Genomic DNA, 12,777 nt, shown 5'->3' with positions numbered 1-12,777 from the left:
AAATCTTACTGGAATGAAGGCCTATTATGAACTCCCAGTCCATTATCCACCTTGATTTTCCAAGTTTTCCATGACAGTCCAAGAAAACAATACAGTATATAGTAATTGGCTCGAAACCATAACTTTAGCATCCCCCGCCTCAGCCTATAAGGCAGCAAGCAAAAATGCAAAAAGACCATTATCAAATCGAAAATCAGACTGGAAAAGGCAATAATAAAAATACAAAAAAAAATCTGCTTCCTGCTGAAATGCAGTCGAGCCTTCTGGTGACAGGTAAGGCAACTTCTGTTCACACTTGTTTACACCTCAAAAATTCGATTGGTACTATTGTAACACCACCCAATTATAATGCAGATCCCAAGGCAGACGTTCTGGCATCCTTCATATCCTCCATATCCGGCAGCGAAAATAAAGACAAAGTACCTCGCACTTTACCAAAAACTGCCTCCTCTAGTCCTAGTGGTATCCTCCCAATTCTGCTTAAAACATGTTCCAGAACATACCCCTCCCTGTGTAGCACTGTTCGTGATGGAGGGAACCTCCCAGTGATGGTACTGGCCCTTTCATTCTTCCTCTTTTTCTTTGCTTTTCTTTGCTCTACTTCTCCTGAGACTTTTTTACTACACTTCTACACTTTCTTTCAGAACTGGGATCAAACATCCTGCCGCCATATTTGCAGTGCGGTGTGACTCGTGGACATCCGGAAAGGGGGGGATCCTAGGTCTTGCATTACTTTGGCCTCTGTTTCGGCAAGATGTGCGGTCCTGGATGGCCCAGCCAGAATCAATTCATGAGCAATCAATTCATGCTCAAAAGCCATTTGAGCATGAATTCTTTATCCTCAAGCATTTCAAGGGTCCTACCAAAGTCCAAACCAAGTACTAATATCGCAGATACATCATTTGGTAACAAAAGTAAGAAACAAAAGATATATGATACTAGGATCATCCTCAGAACAGGTGAAAGCCAATAGGGAAATGTCACCCTTCTTTATTCGAAAGGGTTTAGAAAGACTCGCATATCTCCCAAAACTGTTAAGAAATTACGTTCTGCTGATATTCTTGTGGAAACATCATGTCAGAAACACTCCGAGAAACTAATAGGGGCAACATCAATGAGTGGAATACCAATCACGGTAACATCTCATAATCACTCAAAGATGGTAACCGTGTTCCAACCATGAACATCATCCATACGTTTGGATGATGTTCATGGTTGGAACATCTAAGCCTCCAACATCTGTAAAAGCAGGACATTTCAACTGTCCTGTTATAGCGTACATCCCATAATCCACCAAGATGCTTTAAATGTCAGAAATAAGGACATGCCCAAACTGCCTGTCGCGGCTCTACCACCTGTGCTTAATATGGTTATGGTAGTAAAGAGCATGATAACAGATCTTGCTCTGCTAAAAAAAAGAAAAAAAAAGAAAGAAAAGCTAAATGTGTCAACTGTCGCGGAGATCATCCAGCCCGGTCTCGCGCATTTCAGAAGTGAAAAGACATATTCAATACATCTCATGTGTCAGGGTCAGTTGGCAAGTTTAATTTACTTCCAGTGGATACCGAAGTATCCATGTTTTTCTGTAGAAGTATTTGTGGTTTATCTTTAAGTGATATCTTTGCATAATTTTTTGACAAGGGTTCTCATCGAATGGAACCATTTTTGGAGTTGTCTCTAGAGTGAGACCGTAGGTCATGCGATTGATGCGCATAACAGAGAAGCACTCACGATCATAAAGTTCATGTATGATGAAATTATCAGATGATGGAATAGACATACGAGTTTGATTTGATGTTGACATTTTCTTAGTTGCCACCTTCTCACTACACCTGTTCTGAGATCATCTTATGCTGAGAAGGTGGCAGCTAAGAAAATGTCAACATCAACTCAAACTCGTATGTCTATTCCATCATCTGATAATTTCATCATACATGAACTTTATGATCGTGAGTGCTTCTCTGTTATGCGCATCAATCGCATGACCTACGGTCTCACTCTAGAGACAACTCCAAAAATGGTTCCATTCGATGAGAACCCTTGTCAAAAAATTATGCAAAGATATCACTTAAAGATAAACCACAAATACTTCTACAGAAAAAATGGATACTTCGGTATCCACTGAAAGTAAATTAAACTTGCCAACTGACCCTGACACATCAGATGTATTGAATATTTCATCAGAGGAAGAGATGGATACTGATCGTTCATACTTCTCAAAAACAATTGATAAATATAAACGTAACAAAGGTAAGCCCTCAACCTCCGAAAAAACAGACAAATCTATAAGGCCAAAACAATAGGAAAAATTTTACAATGGAACTGTAGTAGGTTTCTCCGGAATGTCGATTATATCAAGATTGCTGCAGAAATACCTTTATGATCTTCCTGTTTCTGTCTGACATACTTAAGACACAATGAAGACCCTACCTTAACGAATTTCACTGTTGTACGCAAGGACAGAACTGGACGTGGTCCTGTTCATGGAAGAGCAGCTTTCCTAGTGGGCAGTCATACTCCTTTCCATCATGCCCAGCTTAATACTGTTGTGGAAGCAGCAGCGATTCGCCTATCTGTGGGATTTCTTATTACAGTATGTTCAATTTATTTACCACCGAGTGCTGAGTTAAATGAAATCGATCTTGAAAACCTTATCCAGCAACTGCTTGAACCCATACTTTAAGGGTGACTTTAATGGTCACAATACTGTGTGGGGAGATAGACGAGGTAGTATCATTGAACGAATCTTTAACAATAATGACCTCTCCCTTTTGAATAATAGAAAGACTCAATACTTTCTTTCATATGCCTACCCACTCATATTCTGTAATCGATCTTACAACCTGCTCTTCTTCCAATCTTCCACTGTGCACGTCAGAGTCAAAAACAACCTTAGCTTCCACTACATGAAACTTAATAGCTTTTAAGCGTGCTTGGGCCAGAGCACGTTATGTGAAACGGCAGAGTCAAAAACAATATTAGATCCAATTTACCTCATCAATTAATCCCTTTCCTACTCTTTGCACAATGTCTTCACAGAAACCATACTCTCCTACACGGATGCCAATATGGAAAATGGACCAGACTGACTGGAACACTTTTTCCCATCTTGCAAAATTGAATACTGATACAGTCAATCAATCACCTATCAAAGAAGCAGTAAAACAGATCACCAATAAAAGAATCCTTGCCAAGTATCAGATGCAGACGCCGGCTGAAAATGCATGCCATCTCTCCAGGTTAAACCACTAACATGGAAAATTAACACTACCTACACAGATACCATATTCTGGAATCGCCATCATGTATTTCCTGCCCACACCTTCAACAGACTATCGATCACTTACTTTACGACTGTCAGCTACTAGACTCCATCGGATGCCCCCTAATACCTTCTGAATACCCTAATCACTTCTGAAGACGAGTGGCTAGTGTCAAAACAGAGACTTATCCCAAAGTATTACTCGGAATTATTTAATTTTGCCAATAAGATCAACTTCCAATAAGATTCAAAGTTGTAATGTAATATAAATTACTGATAATGTTTGAATTAAATAGTGTAGATATTAAAATATAAATATGGATGTAAATGTAAGAATATATTTAAATGTAAATGTAAGAATATATTTAAATGTAAATGTAAATATGAATATTAATACAAAAAATATAAATGTTAATCAGTACTTGGAAATTACATAAATACTGTATATGCATTGTATGCAATGGAGCTGTAGGAACTAAATTACCTCCTGGTAGGGTAACTGTTGGGAGGAAACACACACACACACACACACACACACACACACACACACACACACACACACGCAATACAATAGAACAGACAAAAAATACAACGTAAGCGGTAGACAGCATGTGTAAATGGATTACGTAATGTGTTGGTGGATGTTAGATTGTGTCGTGTGTCCGTGGTATAAAGTGCCCTCCAGCGACGAGTCCTTGGATTCCATGGAAGTGTCACTTAAATATTAATTACTAATGCATATGTATTAGTGATTAGTAAGCACGATCACCTATTTATGTTAATAGCCCATATGTACAATTTTAATATTCAATTTATTTAATATTCAATTTAATAATTTCAATTTTTCATTTTCAAAGTTTTACTACAGGCTCTACTTGGAGCAATTTACAGCGCAATGGAAGTTTGCTCTGTAATTTAGTTGATGATGTGCAGGACGAGCAGCAAAATTCATCAGGTCACGCGTTGAGACCACCAAACATTTACCAGCGAATGAGTGGATGATGAATGATACCTATAGTCATTACAGAAGCAAATCATTTCCCAATGAAATAACACAGAATTTTATTTTGTGTGATGAAAAGCTACATTTTTCAAAATCGGGCTTCGAAGTAGCCTAGCTTCAGATTTCATGGACAGCGTCTGTGTAAAATCCGTTCAATATGATAATTTCAAAAATAAGTGTAAAACAAATATGAATGTCTTTCTCCATATACTTACTTCATTAAAACAAAAATTTTGAAACGGTGAAAGATACAGCAAAATTCTGTACAGTATATGTCCTTTAATCTAATTCAGATCAATTAGGAAGTTATGTCAATAATGAGTTACTTTTTCTTATATAAGACTACAATCATTCTTCTGAGTGTTATTCAAAAATTGTCGGCAGGGATAACTAAAAACTTCGGTAGCAGAGTCGTCATGCGTGACTATTGTTTGGATCTCTCTCTAGATTGAAGACAGGAAAAGGGAAATCCGTACAGAAAGAGGTATCGTAAGAAACCCTGCTCTCTGTGTATGCCGGTCGTACAAGTGTCCTCATGTTTCTCAGGCCTACGCTGGGCAAAAAGGTAAGATTTAATTTAGGTGTCGAAATTTCCTTACTACGTTGCTTTTGAATCCCCTGCGCTCTTCACAAAATGCTCTGCGCTATATTTCAAGTTGAATGATGCAAAGTATCTATTTTGCATAATTCGCGAGAACTTAAATGTTCCAAGATTGTTTAGAGATGTTTCACTCCGTTCGAATGGAACGGGAATATCATATAGAATGGCATTCAACTAATAATTCTGGATGTAGACAATTTAGACAGTAAACGATCTAGATAAGTGCTGTGACGTAAGTAGGTTAAATAATATTAATCTAATCACTTGCTAATAGATAATTAGCAAGTGATTAGATATTATATAACGTTAGTAATATTACTACTGTTCGTTAATAATAATTAATAATACTAATAACAGTACCAACATAAAATCTTTAATTTACCAATTTAACTGTCATTATTTAAAATAAAAACGATAATAATGTGTGCATTATAGCTGATTACTGTAAATTTTAAATACCAACTAATACAGAAATAAATTAACTAGGCGATTAATAAACAATCAGAATTGTGCATGTTGCTATCGTTTTATTAATAATTACTGTTAAACCTATTAATCACAACATTGATATATTATCAAGCGTGTCAAATTAAAGATTTTATGTTGGTACTGTTTATTAGTATTGTTAATTATTATTAATATTGACAATTATTGACATTCAACGCAACGACTTTTATGTGAATTGCAATCATGAAAGGATGTAAATCTATTGTTATACATTAGTAGCATGTGTAGATCAAGGGTTAATTAGATAATCTGGTAACCCTGCTATAGAAACAATACGGTCCTTTGTCAAAACCTTCTGCCCTCCAATAATATAAGATATTAATAAGCGATTATCTACTTTGGAATTAGCATTTCAAATTTTAGCAGATAATAGCATTTGAAATGTTGGTCTTTATACATATAAAAATAATGAAAAATATATTTTAAAAAAAAAGGATGACAGTAATACTCAGACTGGTTTGTAATTTAGATCACATCAAGACAATTAAGACTGTGGGGCCAGAGTACTATAATAGCCGTAAATTCTTTTTCTTTTCTTTTTTTTTTTTTTTTTTCTGGTGTTTACTAATGCGGAATGAAAAACCAGAGATTCCTAAAGGAGGAAAAAAAGAAAGAAAGAAAGGGCGGGGGGGACCTCTTCCTATGAGATCGGCTGACTCAACTTCAGTTCTAAAGTCTTATAAATATTCCCTCGGACCATTCCCAACCACAGTAGAGATAGTCCGTAGATTTCACTGACTTTTAATTTCAGTAACTAAACTCTGAATTCATGGAATTCATTGTTTAGTTAATGAAATTAAATATTAAAATATTATGTTCTATAACAGACTGCTTCATGATTGCCAGATCTATTTAACAAATCTGCATCACATATTACTATTACTTCGGTAAGATAATAATACGCAGTATCTACGAAAAAAATGCTTCAAATTAAAGTCTGGGTCAAATAAACGATGAATTTATCCACTTGATCAACCTTATCCAGCTAGAATTCGTTTACTGTTGTTAGATCTGAAATGGGCAACCTCACTTACAATGAAGTCACTCATCCAGATTCTAACAGAATATGTCCCACTAAGAGAGCATACTTGTCGTTTCAGCAATTAAGTTCATGTCATAGAAGAATTAATATCATGATCAATAAGATGGACGAAATATTTAGTATGTGTTTTGAGAAATATAAATTAGAATTGTAGATGTAAGATAATCAAAGAGTATATGTAAAGATAATTACTAGCGATTTATAACTACACATGCAAGAGTGTCAGTACACTGCCTAAGAAAGGGCAAAGGTCGCTCAAATACCACCGTAATATTGTAAGCGCCCGTAGGTGCTAGTTCGTGGAAAATATCTAGAGGCACGCGATCCCGAAAATGGAAAGCCCCGTATGGCGGTGCAATGAGGTCTCCCAGTCGGGGACGAATCGAAAGGCAGAATATGCAAAATCTAACTCGAAAAGAGGGCGCTGGAAAGGAAAAATATATGCAGCAACATAGGTCTGGATTCCCCCCGCCCCATTTGTTTCTTCCGGTTTTCTCTCCGTGTGCTCCTCAGTGGTCAACGATGTCCAACTCCTACGTACCCGGAGTTGACTACCGTAGGTCCCGGCAAGGCATCGCAGCAGAGTACGGCAGATAAAATTGCGGGCCATCGGCAAAGAAAGTGCACCGATGTAATTCTTGAAGAAGCGAGCGCCAGACTCGAAGAATACACGTGATTCCCACGTGGCAGCAAACCTTGAACAACAAAGTTTTCCACTACGAAGGAAGGACGGAAGGAACCCTGAAAACCTGTGCAATGTAGATAAGTACTTTACATATTCTTTGACCCTTAAACATTAGGAAAATTGTGAACGGAAGAAATTTTGTGTTTCAGAATGAAAAATGAACTAAATGAGAAATGAAGAAAAATGAACTAAGCAGATATATAACATTTTAAATCTTATTAGACTGACTGTCCGAGAACCGTGAATTTGTTAAGAACCAATGTTTTAACCCATAAGAAAAGGAAGCAAGATGTGTTTGTGCCTAACGAGCACCTGATCAACTGTATATAGTATTTCCATTTGAAGGAAACATTCTATGTAATGAGAAATTGTATATTTAAGGTATGAGAGAGTGAGTGAAACCTTAGATGATTTTAACTTAGTATTGCTTACATAATGTCTGTGTCTTGTATTACTTATGAGTTCATTAAATATGTTTCATTGTTTCATATGTGCGTGATCTGACCATGTAGACTGACTCTTACTACTCATAAAAATTACGAACCTGTTAATTTTTATGAGTAGTAAGCGCGGGGATATGCACGCGGGGATACCCAAAGTAAGTTAAGAAGGAAGGGCTACGACTGCAAGATTAGAACACTTTGAATTAGTTGTAACCACATTAGTGGCATCTAATTTCTGTGACCTTCCCTAGGTTGATATATACTCTGTACCTAAGCTCGGGCTGGCGCAGTATATAAATTCGTCTGAGAAAAAAAGGGATGCCTCACACAAGTTAGAGAGTAGGTAATCTAAGGGCCCTACATAGTATTTGATAGACAAAGTTTAGAGAAAAATTTTAGGAAAAGAATTAGAGCGAAGGGCCACGAACAACAACACACGTAGTATAAGAACAAAAATAACAAAAGAGAACACAAAAGAAGGAAATATAACACTGTTATCCAGCTACCACAACCATGGTCAAACAGTTTAAATGCATAAATTGTTTGACTATTTCAAAATTCGAAACCACACTATAAGAGATATACCTGATTGCCTCGGTAGCTTAGCCAGTGCTTGTTTACCGCAAACGCGGTTGGTGAGAATCATACGTAAAGCAAAAATGTATTAAAAGGCCTTCTAGGAATGAGCTTATATATCTTCATGAGCTTATGATGCTTATCTTTAAAAAAAAAAAAGTTAAGATAAAAAAATAAACAAATAAAAGTGTCTCTAATTTTTGTTGTGCTTAAGAGATGGATATTGCCACAAATCAGCTATCGGTAGTGCGTATCAAAATATAACGAACGTCAGTCTTTGAGAATCACGGATCTAAATGTGACGTATCGATAAAATAACCGCGCTTTAAGCAGATGGATCTCCAGTTGTAGATGTTATAGAGTATCTGAAACGTTTGAATTAACATTACTCTTGACTTCAGATTATCACAGCCAATTAACACTATAGTGTTAATTAGCTGATAATAACTGGATTACTTGCCACGAAGTATCGTAATGTCAATATAGCAGTATTACACTATGATAATCACTGCTAAAAATTCTTACGAATTTTCATGTATTATCTAAAACTCATATGGTATTTATCATGATCCTTACCATATATAAACCCGTTTTATCAGCAATATTCACCACTTCCAAGTATTGCTGCCTTTGAGTCTGGTGTTATTCAGAACTCCCACCATAAACTTCACTTTAGGACAGTACTACAACCAGATGTCAGATCCAACGATCATAGTCGCCTCTGATAGAAAAAGTTCCAAAAAAAAGGTGCGATTCCAGTTAATTCATTGCCAGTTATATCTTTCATGAAAATCGCTTTTCTCTTAAATTTTGCTTACAACGCACAGAAGACATAGCTTCTGAGGAAGGTGTAGTACTGGTCATTGTTCTGCTGCAACGATACCTGTTTGAGAGCAGTACGTTGTTCACTTGTATTACATTTATCACGAAAGAAATGCATTAGGAGCATAATAGTGATTGTAAAACCGCATCACAGTCACTTTATCTTCACAAAGAAATGATGAGTTCGCACTTTCTAAAGGATAAAGCATGCGTTACACTTGATGATGCAGGTTTATACCTTGTCGCCTTGAAACCTATCAAAAAAAAAAAAAAGTAACTGAAAGTCAACATGTCAGATAACGCTTTCTCCAAGACCTTGCGCTTTGCAGGGGGCATATGAACGTATATACAGTGTTTTTCCAAAAAAAAAAGCTTTTTATACATGATGAAAAATTTACAGAATTATTGCTAATGTTATGATTTTACAGCGCTAGTGCTGCTATGGGGTTTTCTTGTTTCTTGTTTCAGCATCACAGCGCGAAATCGTGTGGTTCAAACTTATTTTTATCGCTCGTCAAACTATAGTGGAGGGATGCACATATCGCTAGTGGCACAAGATGGCTTCATCATTACCATCTTACAAGTGATATTGTTCAACGAATTCTCCATATTACATCTCCACTTCACAGTATTTCGTTATGGTTTATAGAGAGCCATTGCAACTGGAAGTTATTACTTTAACCACACGATTATGGAATCTGCCTGTAGCAGTCTCAACTTTATATCCACGATAACGTTAGTTCCAGGTTGCAGATCTCTAGAGCGACTCCATCTGGAAAAAAATATCGCTCAAAACCTCTGGGGATTATCTGGTATATTTAAATATCAAGTCTTAAGACGTTCTGTAAAAAGAAAAACAGACTATAATTCGTTTTAATTATAAAGTTTTATACTTAATGCCTTTTTTTATGCGAATTTCTATATTGTGTTTATATTTCTTATAGGACGTTTCACACTGCAAAAGTCATCTGTTTCCAACCAGACACGTCTACCAGTTATCCCTCCACCTCCAGGAAGAACAAAAAACGTATTACAGAGGACAGACAATACAGTTGTTCCAACCACGATTACCGAAGTGTCCGCCGTTTTCAGCACGACAACCAAAAAAAGTGGTCGCCATCCAGATTCAAAGATTCCTGTTCTCTATCCCATCAGGTCGAAAAGTTGGGAAAAAGTAGGGCACACAAAAGCGTATGAGCCGATGCTTTCTCATGCCAAGTCAGACAGTTTAACGTTTGAAAATCTGCCGTCATTAACAACAACTCAAGAGGCGGACATATATAAGAAAAGGCTAAGCAAACGGAACAGATATATCCAATTATCTACTTCCAACAAAGAAAACAGAATTCCGTCAGTGCTCCTCGCAACAGTTGCCCAAAGGCTCAAGAAAACTGCAGGGCCTGATGACGTTGTAGTAATAGAGATGACTTCAGAAAATCTATCTACATATAAACAGATATTCACCGTCAGAGAAGTGCTGGAGACATCAAAACAATATGAAATCGTTCCGAAGAATCCCCAAACGATAATAAAAGACGTTCTTGATCCAGAGGAAAGTGGTCCCGTAACTTTCGAAATAACTCACGGCAAACAAAAAAGTGTATTTCGCTTGCCAGCAGACAGACTAAAATCAAACAAGAAGTGGCAGGTAACTATTACTGTAGGAAAGAATCCTGGTGAGGGAGCCCAAGACTCCATTCAGCTGAACTGATTCTTTCATTCTCACAATTAATGTACAGATCCGCTGTCTCGCTAACAATAGGATAATCCATAAAAAGTTTCACTGAGACTCTTCATTATCCCATGAATTTGAATGTCCCATATAATGTGTGATAAAAGTTTGAGAGCCATGAATCCCGAGACTGTAACTACCCAGCAAGTCATCCATCATCAACAGACGCCGTCCATGTTTTCAGATATTCGTTAGCGTTTGTAAAGTATTCAAGTCAAAGTAAAACGAATCCATCCGATACAATCAGTGGAACTGAACATCGTGTTTCTGCTATTCTCATACTAACTGCTTTCCGTTTATTTGCGTTTTATGAATGTCATAAAACGTCATTAATCAGCAGTGTAAGAGCATACCATTCTATCGAAATCGTGTAATCAAATTTTACAGCCATGTTTTATGTTCATTTGAGTTTAAACAATAAAGTAACCATTATCGAAATTTCACATTAATGTGCATATCAGCACATTAATGCGAAATTATGCCATTAGATATGCCGAAATAAATTTTATCTTGTTACTTGGACATGATAGTCATGTATTATTAAAAACACATTTGTGATTATAAAAATAAAGTTTATAATTAAAGTTTCTTTCCCCTCAGAAAAGCAAAATTCAGTTAAAAGAAACTGATTTTTCGTATAACTAATTTGAATAATTATGCAGTCTGTGTCGACTTAGATTTTCTCAATGATTAACACACTAAAATGATTGCATGTTTGTATCAGTTATCACGAAATTACACGATATGTCCACAGCAGGGCCATCGCCAGATCAGATCGCGCCTTGAGGCAAACAATTAAATATCGCCTCTGATGGATTATAAGACAAAAATATAAGAAAATCTTCAATTGCTATTTTGTTTTTATTCATCATCATCATCATCATCATCATCATCATGCATATCAAGGATATAGGCCTAGCATGGCCTGTTCCGACCTTAGAAGTCATCGTTTAAGAGGACGTCCTGGTTTTCTTTTTCCTAATGGCTTGTATTTTAAGGCTTGTTTTGGTATTTTGTTTTTATTACAAGAGAAATATTAATGCAAAACAATTACATAATAATATTAAATAAAGGTTTGTTCTATGGGGATATCTCTCAATAAAACTTTACAAGCTCTTCTAAATCCAACAATCTTTCTTGGGTATATTGCTTTTCGCAAATAATTTTTAATCAGTTTAAACTTGGAAAAACTTCTTTCCGCACTTGCTACGCTAATAGGAATTGGTAGCGACGGCGCCTACCGCAATATGGCTGAACGAGCGTCCTTATTAAGCCGCGCCATGAGGCAGGCTGCCTCTATGCTACACCCTGTCGACGGTACTGAGTATGTTGTTTCAGCAAGATCTGGCTCCTCCACATTTTTCAAATAACGTCGGGAAATTTTTGCAAGAAACATTTCCAAGGAAAAGGATTTGACGACATGGACCCATTGAATGACCACGGAGGTTTCCTCCTACTCCTTCAGATTATTTCTTATTTGCCATCGCAAATCAGTGGCTTATGTCAATTGACCAGGAACAATAGACTATCTAATGTAGACCAAAACTACTTCTTACAACGAATGCAGAAATTTTAACGTGGATAAGGGGGCCTTTCTCATTTCACCTAAAATTTCAGACGAGTATGCGTGCCCGAGTTCTCCAACAGTGGAGAATTCGGTCGCAATCGGTGTATAAAGGCAGTCTTTGTACACCGATTTAGATAAAATTCACCACAACTACAAATGTCTGGAGAAAAAACTTCTTTTTGAAGCAATCTTCGGTACGACCACAACAGATAAAAAATCTAACTTAGAAGGAGCGCCAAATGCGTCAAAATCTCATCGTTTTGGAGTCGTTCTTACTGCGACTCAAAGGTTCGAAACACCAATAAACAATGCTTATCATATCTGTAGCCAATTTAACTTTAAGATGCATTCTTTCAGTCGAACACGAAACACCTCAGAATTATTTAATAAACTATAGGATTGATTAATAGTTAATGGTAAGTACAGAAACAAAAAACAGTTTTAAACCGATTTCCTTATTTCTTTAAGAAGTGCATGAAGCATGCTAGACAAAAGAACATATTTCCCAAGAGAAGCCAGCTTAAAACTATTCATGGG

The 12,777-nt window shown here is 36.6% G+C and overlaps 1 protein-coding gene across 1 annotated transcript in view; it reads left to right on the top strand.

Moving 5' to 3' along the window:
* Window positions 1-10,958, top strand: part of LOC150102554 (uncharacterized) — a 33,082-nt gene extending 22,124 nt beyond the window's left edge. The window contains exons 4-5 of the mRNA XM_090398702.1: window positions 4,713-4,830; window positions 9,886-10,958. Of these exons, the coding sequence (XP_090254828.1) occupies window positions 4,713-4,830; window positions 9,886-10,652 (885 nt within the window). The 3' untranslated portion in view covers window positions 10,653-10,958. The remainder of the gene's footprint in view (window positions 1-4,712; window positions 4,831-9,885) is intronic.
* Window positions 10,959-12,777: the final 1,819 nt, after the last annotated feature.

Source organism: Typopeltis vanoorti, chromosome 10, assembly GCF_054136105.1.
Source record: "Typopeltis vanoorti isolate ZY-2024b chromosome 10, IOZ_Tvanoo_1.0, whole genome shotgun sequence".
NCBI classification, from domain to species: domain Eukaryota; kingdom Metazoa; phylum Arthropoda; class Arachnida; order Uropygi; family Thelyphonidae; genus Typopeltis; species Typopeltis vanoorti.
The sequence above is the reverse complement of the archived record's forward strand: the minus strand, read 5'-3'. Positions and strand labels throughout refer to the sequence as shown.